Source organism: Peromyscus maniculatus, chromosome X, assembly GCF_049852395.1.
Source record: "Peromyscus maniculatus bairdii isolate BWxNUB_F1_BW_parent chromosome X, HU_Pman_BW_mat_3.1, whole genome shotgun sequence".
Classification (NCBI taxonomy): domain Eukaryota; kingdom Metazoa; phylum Chordata; class Mammalia; order Rodentia; family Cricetidae; genus Peromyscus; species Peromyscus maniculatus.
Genome location: NC_134875.1, coordinates 1395646 through 1413262, shown reverse-complemented (window position 1 = coordinate 1413262; position 17617 = coordinate 1395646). Strand labels below are relative to the sequence as shown.

The following is a 17617-nucleotide window of genomic DNA, read 5'->3' as shown; positions in this document are numbered from 1 at the left end:
CTGGGTAGAGTAACACTTCTATTCCCTCTTCCTTGCTTTCAATGTCAGTCATAAAACTTATAAACTCAACTCTTTCCTAAATAGTGAGTGGGGCAGGGACAGGGTCTGGGTAAAGCTAGCTAGTTTGCTAAGATACATGAATGATAAAGTGGTAGAGGTATTTATGTAGAAGGTAAAAGGGTGATTTGCCCTTGTACTTTAGGCTAGTCTCAATGACAAACACCCATGGAGTGATACCAAGTGATGGGAACAGATACAGGGGAGAGGCTAGAAAGACTGGAGGTCAGATCCAGGCTCCTGGCTGAACCACTGTGGGACACCTCAGAAGTAAGGATGATGAGAGACAGAAAAGGAGGGGAAGCATGGAGAAGGTAGTGGGGTAGGAATTCAGAAGGTAACATGGTGTGATGTCTAATCTTGGTTGTCAACTCGACTACACCTGTAATTAACTAAATCCAAGAAGCTGGACATATTACTGAGGGATTTTTCTTGTTAGATCATTTGAGGCAGAAGACCTACTCAAAATCCATATCATTTGAGGTCAGAAGGCCTGCCCTAAATCTCCTGGTGGCAGCCCATATAAAAGGACATGAACAAAGGAAACTTGCTTTTTGCCTGCCTGCATGCCTGCCCTCACTCTTGCTGGCAAGTTCATCTTTCTTATTCATGAGCCATTTCTTTGTTGGTGTTAGAACATATTTCTTTGGGATTCCAACCTAGACTGAAAACTGGGACTCCAGCACGAGATTGGGGCTGTTGAGATATCTAGTCTCACAGACTGAACAACTACTGGATCCTTGGCCTTTCTATCAGGTAATAGCATTGTTGGACTACTTGGATTTCCCTACCCCAACCTTGCCATTACATCCTCAAGTAGTTTGACCTGTCCCTTGTCATTTCCTCCCTGCCATCCAGGACCATAAAGGAGAGACTTATTATTTCCCCACTCCCCATGTGTATTAGTCAGAGTTCTATAAAGGAACAGAACTGATAAATGACAAGGGGGACAAGTAAACTGTTTGAGGATTTAATGGCAAGGTTGGGGTAGGGAAATCCTAGCTGCTACTTCTGCTTTCCTTTGGTGAGAAGGCTGCCTGTGGGTGGGATGAAGATGACCATGGAGTATGGAGTTGGTGAGGGGACATCTAGGGCTCCAAAATGTTGATAGGCAGTATGAGGTCTCTTCCAACTGGTGAGGGGGAAATGTCAAGTGGCACTGAAGCTGGTGTGGCCATGGGCAGGTCCTCTCACATGGGTATCCTTGACCACTTTCTTCGAGTTTTGAGGAGTTTTCCCATAGACACCAGGGAGTGTAGTTTGGTCATTATCCCTCTGAGGCTCAAGGCTCTTCCCCATTGTTCCTAACTCCTGTCTTGAGGAGTCTAGGGACAGATTGATAGACTGTTGTTCTTCCTTTTGCAGGGGCTAGAGTGAGCAGAGGAGGTGATTCAGGTCTTGTGGAGAGAGGAGTGGCTCAGACAGGGCTATTGGTGGCCCCGAAAGCATTACAGTGAGTTTTGAGCACTTGGTAGTTGAGGAATGTAGCTGGGCTCGGTGGCGGCGGCGGCAGCAGCAGCAGTGATGGCTGTGGCAGCGGCAGCAGCAGCATAGGATAGAGTGGTGGCCCGAGCCCAGGGACTGGAATGTGTGGCTAAGGCCTATGGTCCCAAAGTCCTTCCAATATGGGGTCAATAGTCCTAATATAGGGTTAGGTGGTGGGAAGGACAGACACAGAAAGGGTGGACAAAAGGGGAAGAGTGCGAATGGTGTAAGTTCCCAAGGCTCAGAGCTTGTGAGGGTTCACCCACTTGTAGGTACCCTCATACTGGAAGCCCACTCTCTTCATCAGCTCATCTGCCTCTGTGGGGCCGCGGCTGGGAGGCAAAGGAAGACATAAGTGACCCTTGTCCCTGTTAATTCCCACTGCCCTGCTTGCCTTGGCTCCCTTAGGTCCCATCCTTCCCTTACCTGCCATAAACATAGGGGATGGGCTGGGGCTTCTCTTGATCAATCTTGTGCAGTAGTGGTGTGAAGATACGCCAGGCTTCCCTGAGTTCATCACTGAAGGGATACAGTGTAAGATGGAGTAGAGTCACATAGGGAGGGAGGGAGAAGGCCACCCTCTTGCCTGACTGTATTAGGCTGGGGAGGTCCCTCACCTGCGGACAAAGTGCATCTGGCTCCCACAGAAGACATCCAGGATGAGGCGTTCATAGGCATCAGGGAGCTTCACATTCTGCAGGGTTGGGGAAAGGGGAATGTTGCTGATACCACTGTACTCAGCCACCCAGGGCCTCCCTTAGGACCTTGCCCAGATGGTCCTCCCTGTGGGAACCTTGTATCTGTTGCCATAGGTCAAATCCAGCTCTGACTCCTCAGGGTTGAAGAACATGCCAGGCTTCTTGGTCATCATCTTGGTGTATACAGCCTCATTGGGCTGCACACGGATCACCAGCTCATTACGCTTGCACTGCTGGTGGAAGATGTCGCCTGCCACATCGCGGAACTGCAGTCTCACCTCAGCCTTACGCTCATTCAGGGCTTTGCCACAGCGCAGGATGAAGGGTACCCCTACGGGGCAGGGCTGGCCTCAGGGACTGGCTTTTCTATAGTCTTGCCCTGTGTGCGTGTGTGGAGGGAGGGAGGAGCAGATCCCCTGTGCCTGTGTACATGTGTGAATGTGTACATGAGGAATAAGTATGACTAGGGTAGTGTCTCACTTGTGCCATCCCTCCTTCTCCAGCATCCCTTACCACTGAGCACCATGTATATGACCATGCTAATAAGTGTATTTTTGAGGGTATATCTATTTAGCCCTGCCTTTCTGGGTCCCAGAGATGTCACCTACCATCCCACCGCTCATTCTCCACATAGAGGACAGCTGCTGCAAATGTGGCAGTGGTAGACCCACGGGGCACTGTGGGGTCATCTAAGTACCCGTTGGTAGCTTCTCCTTCTCCATTGGGGTTCCCCACATACTGGCCAAGGACCACATTTCTGGTTTCCACCTCTGAGATACATTTCAACACTTTGACCTGGGAGAAAACCAATGTAGAGTGGGCCCCTCGGTTTCAGGGAGGGTATAGGGAAACAGATATGAGCCCAGTGCCTTGTCATAGAGTGGCCTGCCATGGGGCATAGCTGCTGGGGACCTGGTGGACATACCTCTCTACCTACCTTCTCATCACGGACATCATCTGAATCTGTGGAGGCAGGCTTTTCCATGGCCACCAGACACAACATCTGCAGGAGGTGGTTCTGCATAACGTCCCTAGTATCAGAAGAGGCAGATATTCTGGCCAAGTGCCACTTCCAGGGTAGGAACAAGGAGATGACCAAGTTCTAGGGGCCCCTGGGCTTTCTAGTGACAAGCTGGGAAACCTTGCTTCCTTATCCCTAGTGTCTTCTAGGTCTCCTTAGGCAAGGAAGTAGACATTGACCCTGGAAACCCTTTGGGGTTTAGCTGAATGGGTTGAATACTAGCCCTCAGGGTATGAGGATGAACCAAGTTGGAATAGAATATGGGTTCTTACCTGATGATCCCAAATTCATCAAAGTAGCCCCCACGACCCTCAGTACCAAAAGGCTCTTTAAATGTGAGGATCACACAGGCAATGTTGTCTCGGTTCCAGATAGGGCCAAAGATCCTGTTGGCAAATCTGTGGGAGGTACAGGAAAGAGGCTAGCATGAGAGACATTATGGAAGGGCCCATGAGTGGATCTACCCTTGGGATTCCATAGTATAGGGGCTGTATCTGAGCCAAGCTAGAGCCTAGCACCCTGGCCAGCATCTTTCAGGAATCTGTCTTTGGGGCAGTGGGGCAGGTGGGGTTCCTCACATTTCCACCCTTGCCCTGGTCCTCTTCCACCCTGTCCCCTTTGCACCTTAGCACCATGAGGTTCTGGACCATCTCCTTGCCCAGGTAGTGGTCAATTCGGTAGATCTGGTCCTCACGGAACAGAGAGGAGATGTGGTTCGACAGCTGGTTGGAGCTCTGCAGGTCTTTCCCGAAGGGCTTCTCCACTATGATGCGATTCCAGCCGCTGCTGGGAGCCCCCACTCATGTTATTTCCCAAACCTTTCCCCAGGAATAGGCCCAGGGCCATGTCACCCTAACCCTCACCACAGGGAGCAGGGCTTTCATCTACTCTGTATTCTCAGGTGACCCAGGGAAGCTCTGCTGACTGCTATCGATCTTTACCCTGCACAGACAGCATCTTAGAAGCCTTCTTGTCAACATGCTGAGGACTGGATCAGTTTCTGGGATCTGCCTACCTTGGTGCTAGGGTAGCATGACTGGCACATTCTTGGATGGCTTTGTTTCCCTCTTTTCCCATACTAGATACTCAGTGGGTCAGAAGTAGCCCAGCAGCCAACAGGGAACTAGGCAGATAGGACATCAAGGACACAACTTCCTTACTAGTTTTACTTTAGTTTGAGATAGGGTCTCATGTATCAAAGGTTCCTGATTTTGTGCCTCCACTTCCTAAGAGCTGGGATCGCAGACATGTACCATCATGTCTGGCTTTCCTTATTGGTTTTATCTATCTATCTATCTATCTATCTATCTATCTATCTATCTATCTATCTATCTATCTATCTATCTATCCATCCATCCATCCATCCATCCATCCATCCATCCATCCATCCATTTATCTAATGTATGTAAGTGCTCTGTCTTTATGTACATCTGCATGCCCAGAAGAGGGCATTGGATCTCATTACAGGTGTTATGAGTCACCATGTGGTTGCTGGGAATTGAACTCAGGACCTCTGAAAGAACAATCAGTGCTCTTAACCACTGAGCCATCTCTCTAGCCCTTGGTTTTATATTCTTGAGATGAAGTCTTGCTATATTACTCAGGTTGGCTTGGAACTCCTGGGCTCAAAAGGTAGTCCTGCATCATCCTTTGAGTACCTGGGACTATAGTCATGGCCCAATGCAACTGACTTCTATTGGTTTTATTTTTTTTAAAACTAGCATTTTTTCTTTTTGAGACAGGTTCTTACTATGAAGACTAGGCTAACTCTAAATTCACTATGTAGCCCATTGCCAGCCTTGACTACATAGTGATCCTTTTGCCTCCTGACTACTGAGATTACAAGTGTGCCACTATACTCTGCTTAAATTTTTTTGTTGTTGTTTGAGACAGTCTCACTCTGTATTTCAGGTTAGCCCTGAACTCCAAGTACTCCTCTTGTCTTAGTTTCCATAGTGCTGGGATTATATGTGTGAGTCACCTTGCCCAGATTTCCACTGATTTTAAAAGAGCAGGTTCCTTTCTTTGCATTTCATAACAGAACACTAAAGTTGTTTACTAAATTCAAAATCAGGAGCAAGACAAAGATGGTGTTCAGTTTTCAGTGGTCTCTTATGAAACAACACTGCCTCCCGGTGGGCCTGCTGGGGAAGGGAAGAAGGGGAGAGAAGAGAGAGAGAAGAGAGAGAAGAGAAGAGAGAGAGAGAGAGAGAGAGAGAGAGAGAGAGAGAGAGAGAGAGAGAGAGAGAGAGAGAGAGAGAGAATATGCCTCATATGAGTAGCTCTTCTGTGGGGCAACACTGTCATCTTGTGGTCATGGTGGGAACTGTTGCAAGGGGCCACTATTTTGTAGTTGAGAACCTTGGAGGTAATAGCAAAGGCTGTTAGAAAACTCTAGTACTTATAGCCTGTTCCCTTTTTGGGAATGCTAATCCATCTGGACAACAAACTGGGCATTCAGAGTAGCAGAAGCAAGAGCAAACAGACAGGAAGGGAGAGAGAAAGATAGGCCTTACGTCTGACTCATGCACGTCTCTTGAATGTTCTTGGTGACAGCTTCGTAGACTGTAGGGGGCAAGGCCAGGTAGAATAGGTGGTTGGCCTGCATCCCCTGGTGCAGGGCATTCATATGGCTGTTGAGGTGCTTGTAGGAGGCTGGATCATCATACTGGCCAGCCACATAGGAGTTACGGGCAAAGAACTCCTCCAGCTTGGGTCTTTCCTCTGGGGTGGCCTGGGAGACAGAAAAATGTCAGCTTCTACTTTTCTCAGAATCTACACTTGTTCTACTCTAAAGGAGAGAAGGATCTCACTTATCTATGCCTTGTTCCACAGCTAAGTTGTATTTCCCTTGAGCCAACTGTCATGGCTCCACAAGTACAAGAGTTTCCTTCATCCTGGTAACTTTGTGTACCCATGGGCAGGGGGCTGAGGCACACAGCAGAATACTGTATGCAGGTGGGGCAAATTATTGGTATAGTTTGCATATCCTCAGGGCCCTCATGCTTAGAACAGAAATATGATTTCAGAAATTCTGACCTGAGAGAAAAGAATGTTGGAGAAAGATGTCTCTCCAAAATTATCATAGCAAACTATAGGTGCTGAGAAAATGCCAACATAGCATAATTACTAGGGGGAAGAGGTACTTGGAGGAGTCCTTCCAGCTGCTGGCATGACTCAGTGTGGCAATAGAGCACAGCAGGATGGAGCCAGAGAGGCTGGGTCAGAGTGAAGTTGGGAAACAGATCTGAGGCTGATTGACCATCTTCTTTTGTCTTTGTCCAGAAGTCATAGAAAAGGTGTCATAAATAGGTGGACATAGCTTTTCAGTGGTTGGTAAAAGAGAGCAAGAATGTGAGGTGTCAGAGCTTGAGTGTTCTGGGTGGCCCTGCATCTCAGCCAGTCAAATGAGAAGTGGGGAAGGAAGTGTTGCTTATGATGGGAATAGGACATGTCTCCTCGTGGGCTGCTTGGAGCTAGTCTTGCTGTGGGATAAGGGAAATGGCAGAACAAGGCTCTGGGATACTCCAATGTCACTCACTTTAAAGAAAGGCTCACTCTGCTTGCGGATGTCATCCACTGTGAGACGGGAGCGGGCATAGCCCACAATGAAGGTGTCTTCGGGTAGAAGGCCATCCCGGAACAGCCACCTGAAGGTACAACAAAGCTGTTTTCAGGCTAGGTAGGGAAGGTCAACACCTGTCCCAGGTAGAAAGGCTTTTTTGGAGGATAGTATAGAGTTATACCTACCAGATGGTTGGATAGATCTTCTTCTTGGCCAGGTCACCCTGCAGCAGAGAAAACACATGGTCAGAAAGAGCTGATATGACCTAGATCATTCCCCACCACAGTGATCTGGGTGTCCCCATATATCATCAGAGGAGCTCAGAGATTCAACCCTGATCCAGCCTTGTGCCAATACAGGTGAGTAGATGAGTCTGCCAGGTTCAAGATGAAAATGTAGACATTGGGTTCATTAGAACTTAAGGATAATAAAGGCAGCACATACAAAACACAACCTGTGAGATACGACAGATGCCACATTAGCATAAAAGGGGTTATAAAGTAATGAGATGGTCATTCAATTAATGAAGTCAGAAAAATTGGTTACTTTTCTTGTTGCTGTGACAAAATACCTGGCAGAAAGTAACTTAAGGGATGAAGGGTTCATTCAGGCTCACAGTTTAAGGGTACAGTCTGACATGTCAGGGAAGGCATGGTGATAGGGGTGTGAAGTACTTTGTGTCAACAGTCAAGAAGCAGAGAGTTGAATATGGACACTCAGCTTACTTTCTCTTGTTTTCCTTTAGTCAGGGACACCAACCAATAGGGTGTGACATGAACAGTCACGGTAGATTTTTCTTCCTCAGTTAAATCTTTCCGGAAACATGATCATAGATGCACCTCTGGGTGTCTATGAGGGTATTCTTAATGCCTGCTATTGCTTCTTTAGTTATTAAACCCTTGCCAGTATTATAAGACAAGAAAATGAAAATGGTATAAGGTTTAGAAAAAAAAACACAAAAACCTGTCATTAGATGATAGCTTGTTTATTTAAAAATACATCAAATCAACCTACAGACTAATTATTAGAGTTAATGAGAATTTAGCCAAGTTGCTAGATTAAAAAGATAGGAGTAGGTAGAGATTTCTTAGTATATAAAATAATAATCATAAGCCAGCATTGTACTGCAGCCTATAATCCTAGTTCTCCAGAAGTAGAGGTAGGAGGATAAGGACTTCAGGGTTATCCTTGGATACATAGTGAGTTGAAGGCCTGCACAGAGAAAGGGGAGATAGAGCAGGAGAGAGTGATATGAAAATATGAAGGGCATGTGTGAAACTCTAGGTTCAATCTCCAGTATTACGAAACAATGAAAAGAAGGAAGAAAGGGAAATTAGTAGGCAAGCATGGTATTATGGCCTTAGTGGTAGGGTTTGTGCTTTGCATGTACAGGGCCCAGAGTATAATCGCTAGCACCAAAAAGACAAGGTGCAGCCTTAGAGATAACATTCACTAAATTTATCTGTATTCAGAATATCTAAATAGCTCCTATGACACACTGTAAAACAATCTAACTGAAATGGGTGAAGGTTTGGCCAGATGTTTCACCAGAAAGAAAATAAATGGCCATTAAATAATAAATGGAAAGTGTTCAAGATCATCAGGTATCAGAAAATACAAATTAAACAAGACATCACTTCATACTCACTAGAATGGTCAAATCCAAATGATAATAATTGGACATACTTATAATTCAATCACTTGGGAGGCGGAGGCAGGAGGAACTTCATGAGTAAAAGGCTAACCTGGGCAACACAGTGAGTTCCAGGCTAACCTGAGCTACATGGGACCCTATGTCAAATAGAACTCCCTCCCCACAAAAAGCCAAACTGTTGGTGTGGAACTCACAGATTGTGGGTAGAAATGTGCAATGGTTAAATCTAAAACAGCTTGACAGCCTCTTATCAAGTGAAACACCTACACTTATCTTATGACCCACCATTCCTCTACTAGGTTTTACCCCAGAGGAAAAAAGCAGGCAGCCAGCTACTCAAAGATCTGTGCATGAATGGTCATGGCAGCTTTAATTTAAAATAGCCTGGACCCAGGTAGTGGTAGGGCACACCTTTAATCCTAGCACTTGGGAGATGGAGAGGCAGGTGAATCTCTATGAGTCAGAGGCCTAGTCTACAGATGGAGTTCCAGGACAGCCAGGGTTACACAGAGAAACTCTATCTCAAAATAATAATAATAATAATAATAATAATAATAATAATAATAATAATAATAAAATAAATTAAAAAAAAGCCCAGACATGCTCAAATCAACCAGTACACAGATGGACAAAATGTATATTTGTATTCAGCTACTCAGGAATGCACTACCATTCCAAACAGTATTGGAAAATCTCAAATACATTATACTAAACCACAGAACCTATACACAAGAGACTAAATACTCATGGGTTCACTTAAAAGTCCCAGAATGGGCAACATGAGTCTATTATGACAGATTTCAGGTGAGTGGTTGCCTGGGCAGGTAGTAGACTGTCTAGCAGGGGTACCCAAGAACTGTGTGGGGAGACAGAAATGCCATAGATTAGGCCATCAGCAGTACAGATACCATTTATGCATTGCAATGTGTATGAAGAAAAGAGGATAAAAATAATTGAGCAGAGGGCAGAGGGGAGGTTTGACATTACTCCTTGGGGAACAATGACTACAAAGTGGGGGACTTCTTGGGTGCAGATTTTGCTATAGGATCTGGGTATGTAACCCTAACTAATTTGGAATTTGCTAAATGGCCTTAAACTCAATGTAATCCTTTTGTCTCAGTCTCATAAGTGCTGTGATTACAGGTGGGTACCAGTACACCTGGCTTTATTCAGTTAAAAATTATTATTATTTATTTTTTTTGTTGAGACTGGGTTTCATGTATCCTAGGCTAGCCTCAAACTCATTATGTAGCCAAGACTGGCCCTGAATTCCTAATCCTCCTGCCTCTACCCCTCTAGAATTATGAAAGGAGTATACCACCATGTTTTATATTGTTTTAAGCAAGAGCCTTGTTACATTGCTCAGGCTAGTCTTGAACATCTTCCCTGAAGTGAATCTCCTGCTTCGGCCTCCTAAGTGGTAGGACTTCAGATGATAATGCTCTGTTTCTTATTTTTATTTAAATCACTATTTTATTTTTATTTTTTTTTATTTTATTTTATTTTTTTTTTTTGGTTTTTCGAGACAGGGTTTCTCTGTGTAGCTTTGCGCCTTTCCTGGAACTCACTTGGTAGCCCAGGCTGGCCTCGAACTCACAAAGATCCGCCTGCCTCTGCCTCCCGAGTGCTGGGATTAAAGGCGTGCGCCACCACCGCCCGGCTTCACTATTTTATTTTTAATTATGTGAATGTGTGGTGGTATGCTCACATTAGTACAGGCACCTATAGAAGGCAGAAGAGGACAATGGATCCCCTGGACTGGGAGTTACAGGGAGTTTTTAGCTGCTTGATGTGAGTGCTAGGAACCAAACTTGGGTTTGAGCAAAAGTAGCAAGTACTCTTAACCAATGAGCCATCTTTCCAGCCTGTTTTTTAAGGTGGGAGAAATTTACAAGGGTGTGCCAAGTTTGTGAAAAGTTGTCCAACTGCACCCTTAAGGTCTGTATTATTTTTGATATATATTCCAATAAAAATGATAAACATCTGGGGCTAAGAATATAGCTCAGTGGTAAAGTGCTTAGTAAGCATGAGCCAGTGGGTTTGATCCCTAGCAGTGCAAAACTAACAAACCAAACAGCACCCCACAAAAACACTATAAATATTAACAGATACAAGTTAACTGCTTTTATTTATTAACATCAAGCAGTTGGCAAAATAAGCAATTTAAAACAATACCATTTACTAAAGTTCATATTATAAAGAACCTAGAAACAAATTCAATAGAATACATGTGTGGGTTTACAGAGAAAATGATCCAACTCCATTAAAGATGACCTACATAAGACCCCATGCTCCTCTCTAAGCCAATGTGCACACCCAGTTCAATCTCCCAGTAGCCATCAACAGCCCAACATGCTTTCATTTTGTACCCTGCCAAACAAGGTCTAAGAAGGAGGAGCTGAAACGGCTACCAAGCTCCTGAAGAATAGGGTAGGGCATCTGCCCTTCCATCTCAAACCCTATCATTAGGACCATGGGATGGGTGTGAACCCAAGCTACACAGGGTACTGCTACTCCATGGGGAGAGGTGAGCAAGTGGCACAGGAGTGGGGCACTGGTCCCATCTGTATCCCAACTCACTCGCTATAGAAAAAGCAACTCTGAGTATTAAGGACCTGAATATTTATGCAAAAGTATTTTGTTGAAAATTTTACTACAGGCATACCTAATTAAAATTTCAAAACACCATTCCATCTAACAAGGTATCTTGAAATTAATTTCCCAGGTGTTTGGGATGAGTTGGTCTGGGTGACATGAACTTTGCCAAGTTTAAACAAGCTATGTAGAATGCAGCCAGAACAATACTCCTTACCTGGGCCCACTGTGACCTGGGAAGATGTTGGGCTCCATGGACCAGAGACCTCCAAAAAGTGAAGTGAACTGCTGTTTCCTTTAGCACAATAACCAATAGGCAACTTCCTGCTATCATAAGTGGACTAGTATACAACATAGCCCATGCTGACTAGCTCTTTAAAATGAAGATGTTGGGCTGGAAAGGTGGCTTGGTGGTTGGTTAAAAGCACTGGCTATTCTTTTGGAGGTTTCTGGTTTGATTTCCACAACACATGTGGTGGCTCACAACTATCTGTAACTCTAGTTTTAGGGGATCTGACACCCTCTTCTGACCTCTGAGGGCACCAGATATGCAAGTTGTGCAGACACACATGCAGGCAAAATACCCATATACATAAAATAAACAAAATTAAAACATTGAAGAGGTAATGCAACCTTAGATACAAACTTCAAAAATGACTGAGCCAGATACAGTAGTGTACACCTGTAATCACAGAACTTGGGAGGTTGAGACAGGAGAATAACAAGTTTAAGGCCAGCCTGAGAAACATAGTGAGCCCGTTTAAAAAAAATGGGAGCAGAGCCTCAGGGAGAGGCTGAGGCTCAGTGGTAGACTTGCTCAGCATGCAGGAAGCCTTGGGGTATGTTCCCAGTAACATATTAATAAACAAAAGAGATTGAGCTATATGGCTGCATTGATGAATCCATTTCTATAGAAAATGGCAGTTCTGGATAAGGATGGTTATGGGCACTCAGGGATTTCCAGTGGCTTAAATGTTTGACTTCAGAGGTTTGCTGAGTGACAGTTCCATGGAAGCAGGTGTATGTAGGTCATTTCCAGGTTCTACTGAGTTCCCAAAATGTCCACAGTTGGCTGTTACCAAACTTTGGCAACCTGTGTTGGCCTGAGGGAGCAGTTCCCTCCACTTAGTGCCCCTGTCTGTCAACTGTTCAGGATTAAAGTCCTGAGCACTGAGGAGTGGGTTCACATGATAACCACCATCTTCCATATGCACTTCTGGGAGCCTGAACCCAATGGCCACCTTGTAGCCCCATGCTATGATGACTATCTTCAGGAAAATGTCTAAGACTTGTTGCCAGCTGGGCTCCTATTGCTCTAGAGCCTCCTCATTTGTCACTCCCTCATGTGATACCTAGCATGGCCACCTGAGTGAACTACTTACTGTCCCCTAAGTCACTTTGCTGGGCAACGTTTTTACCCTGTTGTGCCAGATGGCTGCCCTTACAAGTTCCACAAAGGTCAGTTTAGATAAACCCCATTCTGGCCAGAATCTCCCCAAGGATGGCTCCTGGTTCCTCAGAGTACTTTCAATGCCTGCCTCTGGCATCTCCCATCAGTGGGATGTGGGTTACTGCTCATGTCAGAGGGCTTTGTCCTGGGCTCACACACTCCAGAAAGGGCTGGCTTGCTGGGAAAACAATGAGATCCCTGGCCTTCAGACCTTTCTAAGCAGGCAGTGTTTGCTTATGATCAAATTCCAACAGACTGGGAGGAATCAGGACAGACTCCAGCCAATGTATTGGTGGTAAGGGACAGGCTTGCTGAGTCACAGTTGCCCAACACCCAGAGCTGTTTGTTCTTGTTCCCTTTGGGATTAACCAGACATAGAACCTGTTCTCCTTGTTTTAGCTCAGCTCCTGCAACCGACAGTCTGCCTGCCTTCAAGTTACTCAAGGGAGGTGAGGTAGGACTAAGGACAGTGGGGGCGGGAGGCAGCCATTCTTCTCAGGATGGGGGTGACTCTGCCTTTCCTGCTGGCTTCATGACTCTCACTGTACTCCTCTTAAATAAGGAACATGAAAAGAACTGAAACCTAAATTTACCATGTGTGGGAGTGGGAGCAATTAGAGAGGTAGCTGGAAATCTCTCATTTTTGCCACCCCCTCACATTGCCCAAGGATCATGGCAGGGGAAGGAGCTACCTAAGGACATGTAGGGACTTAGGAGAATTAGGGCATGGTTAAGATCTCCAGCCACAACTATCTGGCCAGATAAGGGCAAAGAAATCTGAGCACCAACTGACCTATGGTCAGCTGAGGTTTGACCTCTTGTTTTATAAACCCAAATCATACCCAAGGGTCGTTGGGGATGAGGAACCCACCTAGCTTCCCAAGGTGGAGTTCTGGGCTGTGACTGAGGATCAGGTGGCTTCCAATCACTGGAATGAGATGGGGGAAATGTGAGGTAGGTTTGGGCTAAAAAAAAAAAAAAACTAACAAAAGGCCTCCTTCCTACACCCTGGGGCTCCATGAGTCACCACCATTCTTTTGGGAGAATGCCAAGATCATCATGACACAGCAAGACTCTTACCAGTCCAAGGGAGAAGTCAATTCTGAAATGACTCAAGAAGAGGGATAGGCTTGGACTGCCAGGTCACTCCTCACACAGGCCTGTCAGTGGGATGGACCCTGAGTACCTACAGATTCTATGGCTGTCACATAATCTAGGTGGGGGAACCGATGTCTAGAGATGAGCCCTGTAGTGAGCCCATCTGTCCATCAACCCACGTGAACTCCGAGGCCTACTCCTTTTCTTCTGCATAAAGGGAAAGAGTCACTTTCCAGCCTCACCAAGGTCCTATTGGCTGGAGAGACACCCTTTCAGGTCCACAGGTTCCTTCCCCACACTGGTCCATAAGTACAGGGTTTTCTGGAGTGGGACAGTAAGAATTTCTGTTTCCTTCCTTGAGTGGGAATCCTGAGAAGAGGAGTAGCTACAGTGAGGCAGCACAAGAACATCCTAGGTAGGAAGCTGGGTACATGGGTAAAGACTGGGTAAGGACCTGGGGAGGAAGAAGGGGCAGAGGATGGCTACTTGGGCTCAGCTTGCCCTAGTGTGTTCCAGTTTCCTAGGCTTGGGGCCTGTCAGCCACTGGATTCCTTTTAGTTTCTAGATCACACTGAGCTTGTTTCCAACTTAGAGGACAATTGCCCTCTTATCCTCAACTTGCCTTGTTTTCTAGGTCCACTTGAGACCTGTGTGTTGCAGGGGGCTTAGTACATAAGAGCCCATTTGTGACTTCTGTCACATACAGCTCTCTAAAATCCTGTTTGTTTGCTTGCTCCTAAAATACACTGTTCTCACAAGGATAGAGACTAAGGCTGTTGTGAATTGGAGGAGACACTTGATTGCTACATTGAATGAATGGAGAATTTGCAGGTCTCCTAGATCAGCTAGCACCTTGTCTACTTCATGCATTCAGTAAAGTGTGAGGCAGGAGATAATCTGGGGGCTGTCCCAGCACAGGGTCTGTCTGTCTCAGGCCCTCTGAGAGGAACAGAGAGAAATAACAATGCTCTTCAACAAATCTCTCTTTCTTCCCCATTCCCTTTTGTTGGAGCTAGCACTTCCCATCTCTACTCTGGAAGCCTTGGTTCCCACTGCCAGAGCAGAGGAGAGTAAAGGGGAACCACACTGATTGCAGTGAAATGAAGTTGCTCAACTTCAGGCTAGAACTCACATAATCAGCCTAGGATAAAGCCAGAGGCTGTCTGGCCCTTGTTTGTTAGGTGAAAACTACTAAGGTTCAGAGAAATGTAGACATTTGTTCCAGGTCACACAACAAACTGTCAATGAGGGAGGGTCCTGCAGTTGTAAACTATCTTTGCTGTTTGGGTTATTGTTGTTGCAAGCTTATGAAAGCATGGGTGGGGCAGGGGAAATCATCCTCAGTTACTTTCTCTTTCAGATGGCCCTTTAGATTGAAGGGCCTAATAGAGTCCTATATGCCAAGGTTTGTGTTTGATACATGCATGCATGGCTCCTTTAAGGGAACTAGGCTGGAGCCAGGGCTGAAGGTAGGACTGCTGAACTGTGTGTTCTGACTGGGTACTTTTGTTGGGTCTTAGAGTTACAGGGAGTCAGGGAACAGTGCCTTGAGGTGTCTCTCCCTTGCCCTTTCAGTGGTAGAGCCCTTCTCCTCTGCTTTTGCATTCCTTTTCTAAGTTCTCCCACTCCTAGTTTTGCTCAGAAATACAAGGCTGACAAAGAACAGGTTTGGCAAAGGGGGTGGCATGTTCTGATTTCCTCTTTTTTTTTTGGTAGTACTGAGAATTGAACTTAGGGCCTCATGCATAAGAGGTTAGAACTTTACTACTGAGCTACAGCCCTAGCTCTTAGTGGGCGTTAACGCTATGTATGAACAAGGAACCACAGAGTTCCTCCATCACTGAGGGGCCCAGAGTGTGGAAGGTGCTGAGCCAGTGGCTACCCTCTCAAGAACACACTAGCTCTGATGAAGTTCTTGCTCAAGATTACACAATAAGTTAATACTGAAGATGGTCACACGAGAGTGAGCTGATTCCAGGGTTAAAAGCAAGCAATTGAGTTTACCTTTGCCATCAAACCCTGGCCACTGAACATGCCCTACTGCCACATAGCACATAAGAGAGGGTGCCCCCACCTGCCCCAGTCTCACTGTGTACCATCAGTACACCACCCCTCTGACTGTGTTTCTGTTCTTCAGTTTTTCCTAACAGAGTACAATGATAGTTGTTCCAGTTGGACAACTGGAAACCAGGTGGAATTAACAGAAATCTGCAATAGGCTTTGGAAGATGTGGCAAAGAGGGGGTATTTGCCTCCAGGGAACTTCATGCAGTAGAGAGAAAAGAGACAGAGGCAGGACCTCAGATCCTTTCACTGAAATTGACTGTAACATTTGTCAAATTACAGATTTTGAAAAAAAAATATAGATTGAATAGTATTCCCTGATTGCACCTCAGTTTTTTCCATCCAGGAGAAAGAAGTCCAGCTAGATGGTGCTTTAGAACTTGGATGTTCCAAGTCTGGTCCACATTCAAAGGCTGAGCATAGATTTCTGAAACTCCTTGCAAGTGAGAAATTCAACATAAGTACATGATGTATAGCAGGTACTGCTGTGATGATCAGGATACACAGGTGGGAACATATACCATAGAGTTCAAACTAGTAGAACCTGTGTGGTTCCTCAGCAGACAGGAAAGTTGAGGTACAAAGAGAAATGCCTTGCTACATTTGATTTTTTAGACTCAGGGCCTGAGGGGAGACTCACCGATGCACCCATGATGATAAATATGTGTGTATCAGCTTGGTGGAAGGCATCACCCTGGTACAACTCTTCCCTTAGGATCCCACACACCTGGGTTCGGCTCAGGGCCACCTGCTCTGCCATGATGTTTTCTGGTGAAAGAAAAGCTCATTGATAAGGCAGGAGAACAGAAGAGCATTGACAACCTAACCTTATTCAAGGTTCCTTTGGGTTCTCACTAGGTTACTGAAACTACTGGCTGGGAATGCTGTGTGCCTGCGCATACAGAGTCAGAAACTACTGCTTCTGGACTCCAGCCATACCTTCCTATGTTGTGGAGGCCCACAGAGGTTTTCTAGTGAGATCTGAGTTTGCTTTACCCAGCAGAGCTGCATTAGAGGACTGCTTGACCATGTGCTTGGTTACCAGGTGATTGGAAGGGTCTGCACTTGGCTGAGCTAGGGGGAAGTCTTTGCTCCACCCCTTGGCATTCCTATAAATAACCCTTTAGAAGAGACAGAAGGGGCTGGTGGATAATGATCCAGGCCCTCCTGAGGCTATCCCGTGTTTCTGTTTCTCTCCCCTCTATCCTTCTACCTCTATATTTCTACCTCAATCTCTTATCCCTCTCTCCTCAAGAGTTCCCTGTCATAAAAAAAACTGGGAGCTGTTTCCCCACACTATGTTGTCTTCTCTGGGGGCTGTACATTACGAAATCACTATAAGCATTAATGGAATTCATTAAAATCCAGTCAGGGCATCGCCCTGTGTCTGGGGCCATCACACTTTAGTCTCTGCCAGAAACTCCACAATGAAATGAACATGTTTGATTGTGCAGATGGTGGAGATCAGCTCCAGCTCTCTCCTGGTCAAGCTAGGTGATTCCGGAAGGTCCCTTCTCTTCTAAAAGTCTAGTCCTCATGGGCCCAATGAGGGGAAGTGCGGAGTACAAAGGGATGGGTTAAGACCTCGTAGATTTTCTTCCATATCCAAGCATGACAAATAGCGCACATCAAAAGGACATGAGGCGTACAAGCAGGAAGCACATCCCTCCACCGGTGTGCCATCAGACCACCCCTTTACCTGCGTTTAGTTGCTGCTGCCAAACAGGTTCACAGTTCTGGAGTGCACAGCTCGTTTCCGGGGGCTGCGCTTAGCTGGCCCATTTAATGCATGAGGGCGGGTGCTTTGACTGAGCTGACCCGCCTCAGGAGAGGCAGAAGGGGAGGAGCTTCGGACTACTCCATCGGTGAGGGAGGGGAGAGGAGCAGAAGTAGGTGCGCACGCATCTCTTGCTAGCCCCACCCTGTTGGCC

At 46.0% G+C, this 17617-nt stretch overlaps 2 protein-coding genes across 4 annotated transcripts in view; one reads left to right on the top strand and one right to left on the bottom strand.

The window, feature by feature from the left end:
* Positions 1-1013: 1013 nt before the first annotated feature.
* G6pd (glucose-6-phosphate dehydrogenase) lies at positions 1014-17524 on the bottom strand. 2 transcript variants are annotated; one of them, XM_042269559.2, is made up of 13 exons: positions 17386-17524; positions 16327-16454; positions 7012-7049; positions 6803-6911; positions 5778-5995; positions 3886-4047; positions 3534-3659; positions 3178-3271; positions 2849-3035; positions 2336-2571; positions 2160-2236; positions 1969-2061; positions 1014-1874 (listed from the first exon to the last, which is right to left on the bottom strand). In XM_042269559.2, exons 2-13 carry the CDS (start codon positions 16444-16446, stop codon positions 1784-1786), a joined length of 1551 nt encoding a protein of 516 aa, XP_042125493.1. In that variant the 5' UTR covers positions 16447-16454; positions 17386-17524; the 3' UTR covers positions 1014-1783. The 2 variants fall into 2 exon arrangements, with proteins under 2 accessions (XP_042125493.1, XP_042125494.1); XM_042269560.2 differs by having other exon boundaries at positions 3886-4044.
* The window catches only part of Ikbkg (inhibitor of nuclear factor kappa B kinase regulatory subunit gamma), a 35457-nt gene continuing 30678 nt past the window's right edge, over positions 12839-17617 (top strand). The window contains exon 1 of one of the 2 annotated variants that reach the window (XM_076561772.1): positions 12839-12979. The gene's annotated coding sequence lies outside the window, so the exon portion shown is untranslated. The remainder of the gene's footprint in view (positions 12980-17617) is intronic. The other variant, XM_076561768.1, reaches the window with a different exon arrangement.

Excerpts from the sequence above, each read along its gene's own strand:
- G6pd (XM_042269559.2), bottom strand. The coding sequence starts at position 16,446 with ATGGCAGAGCAGGTGGCCCTGAGCCGAACCCAGGTGTGTGGGATCCTA. Across the intron at positions 7,050-16,326 it reads TTATCATCATGGGTGCATCG|GGTGACCTGGCCAAGAAGAA; the intron begins GTGAGTCTCCCC and ends TCTCTGCTGCAG. Across the intron at positions 2,572-2,848 it reads GGAGAATGAGCGGTGGGATG|GGGTACCCTTCATCCTGCGC; the intron begins GTAGGTGACATC and ends CCTGCCCCGTAG.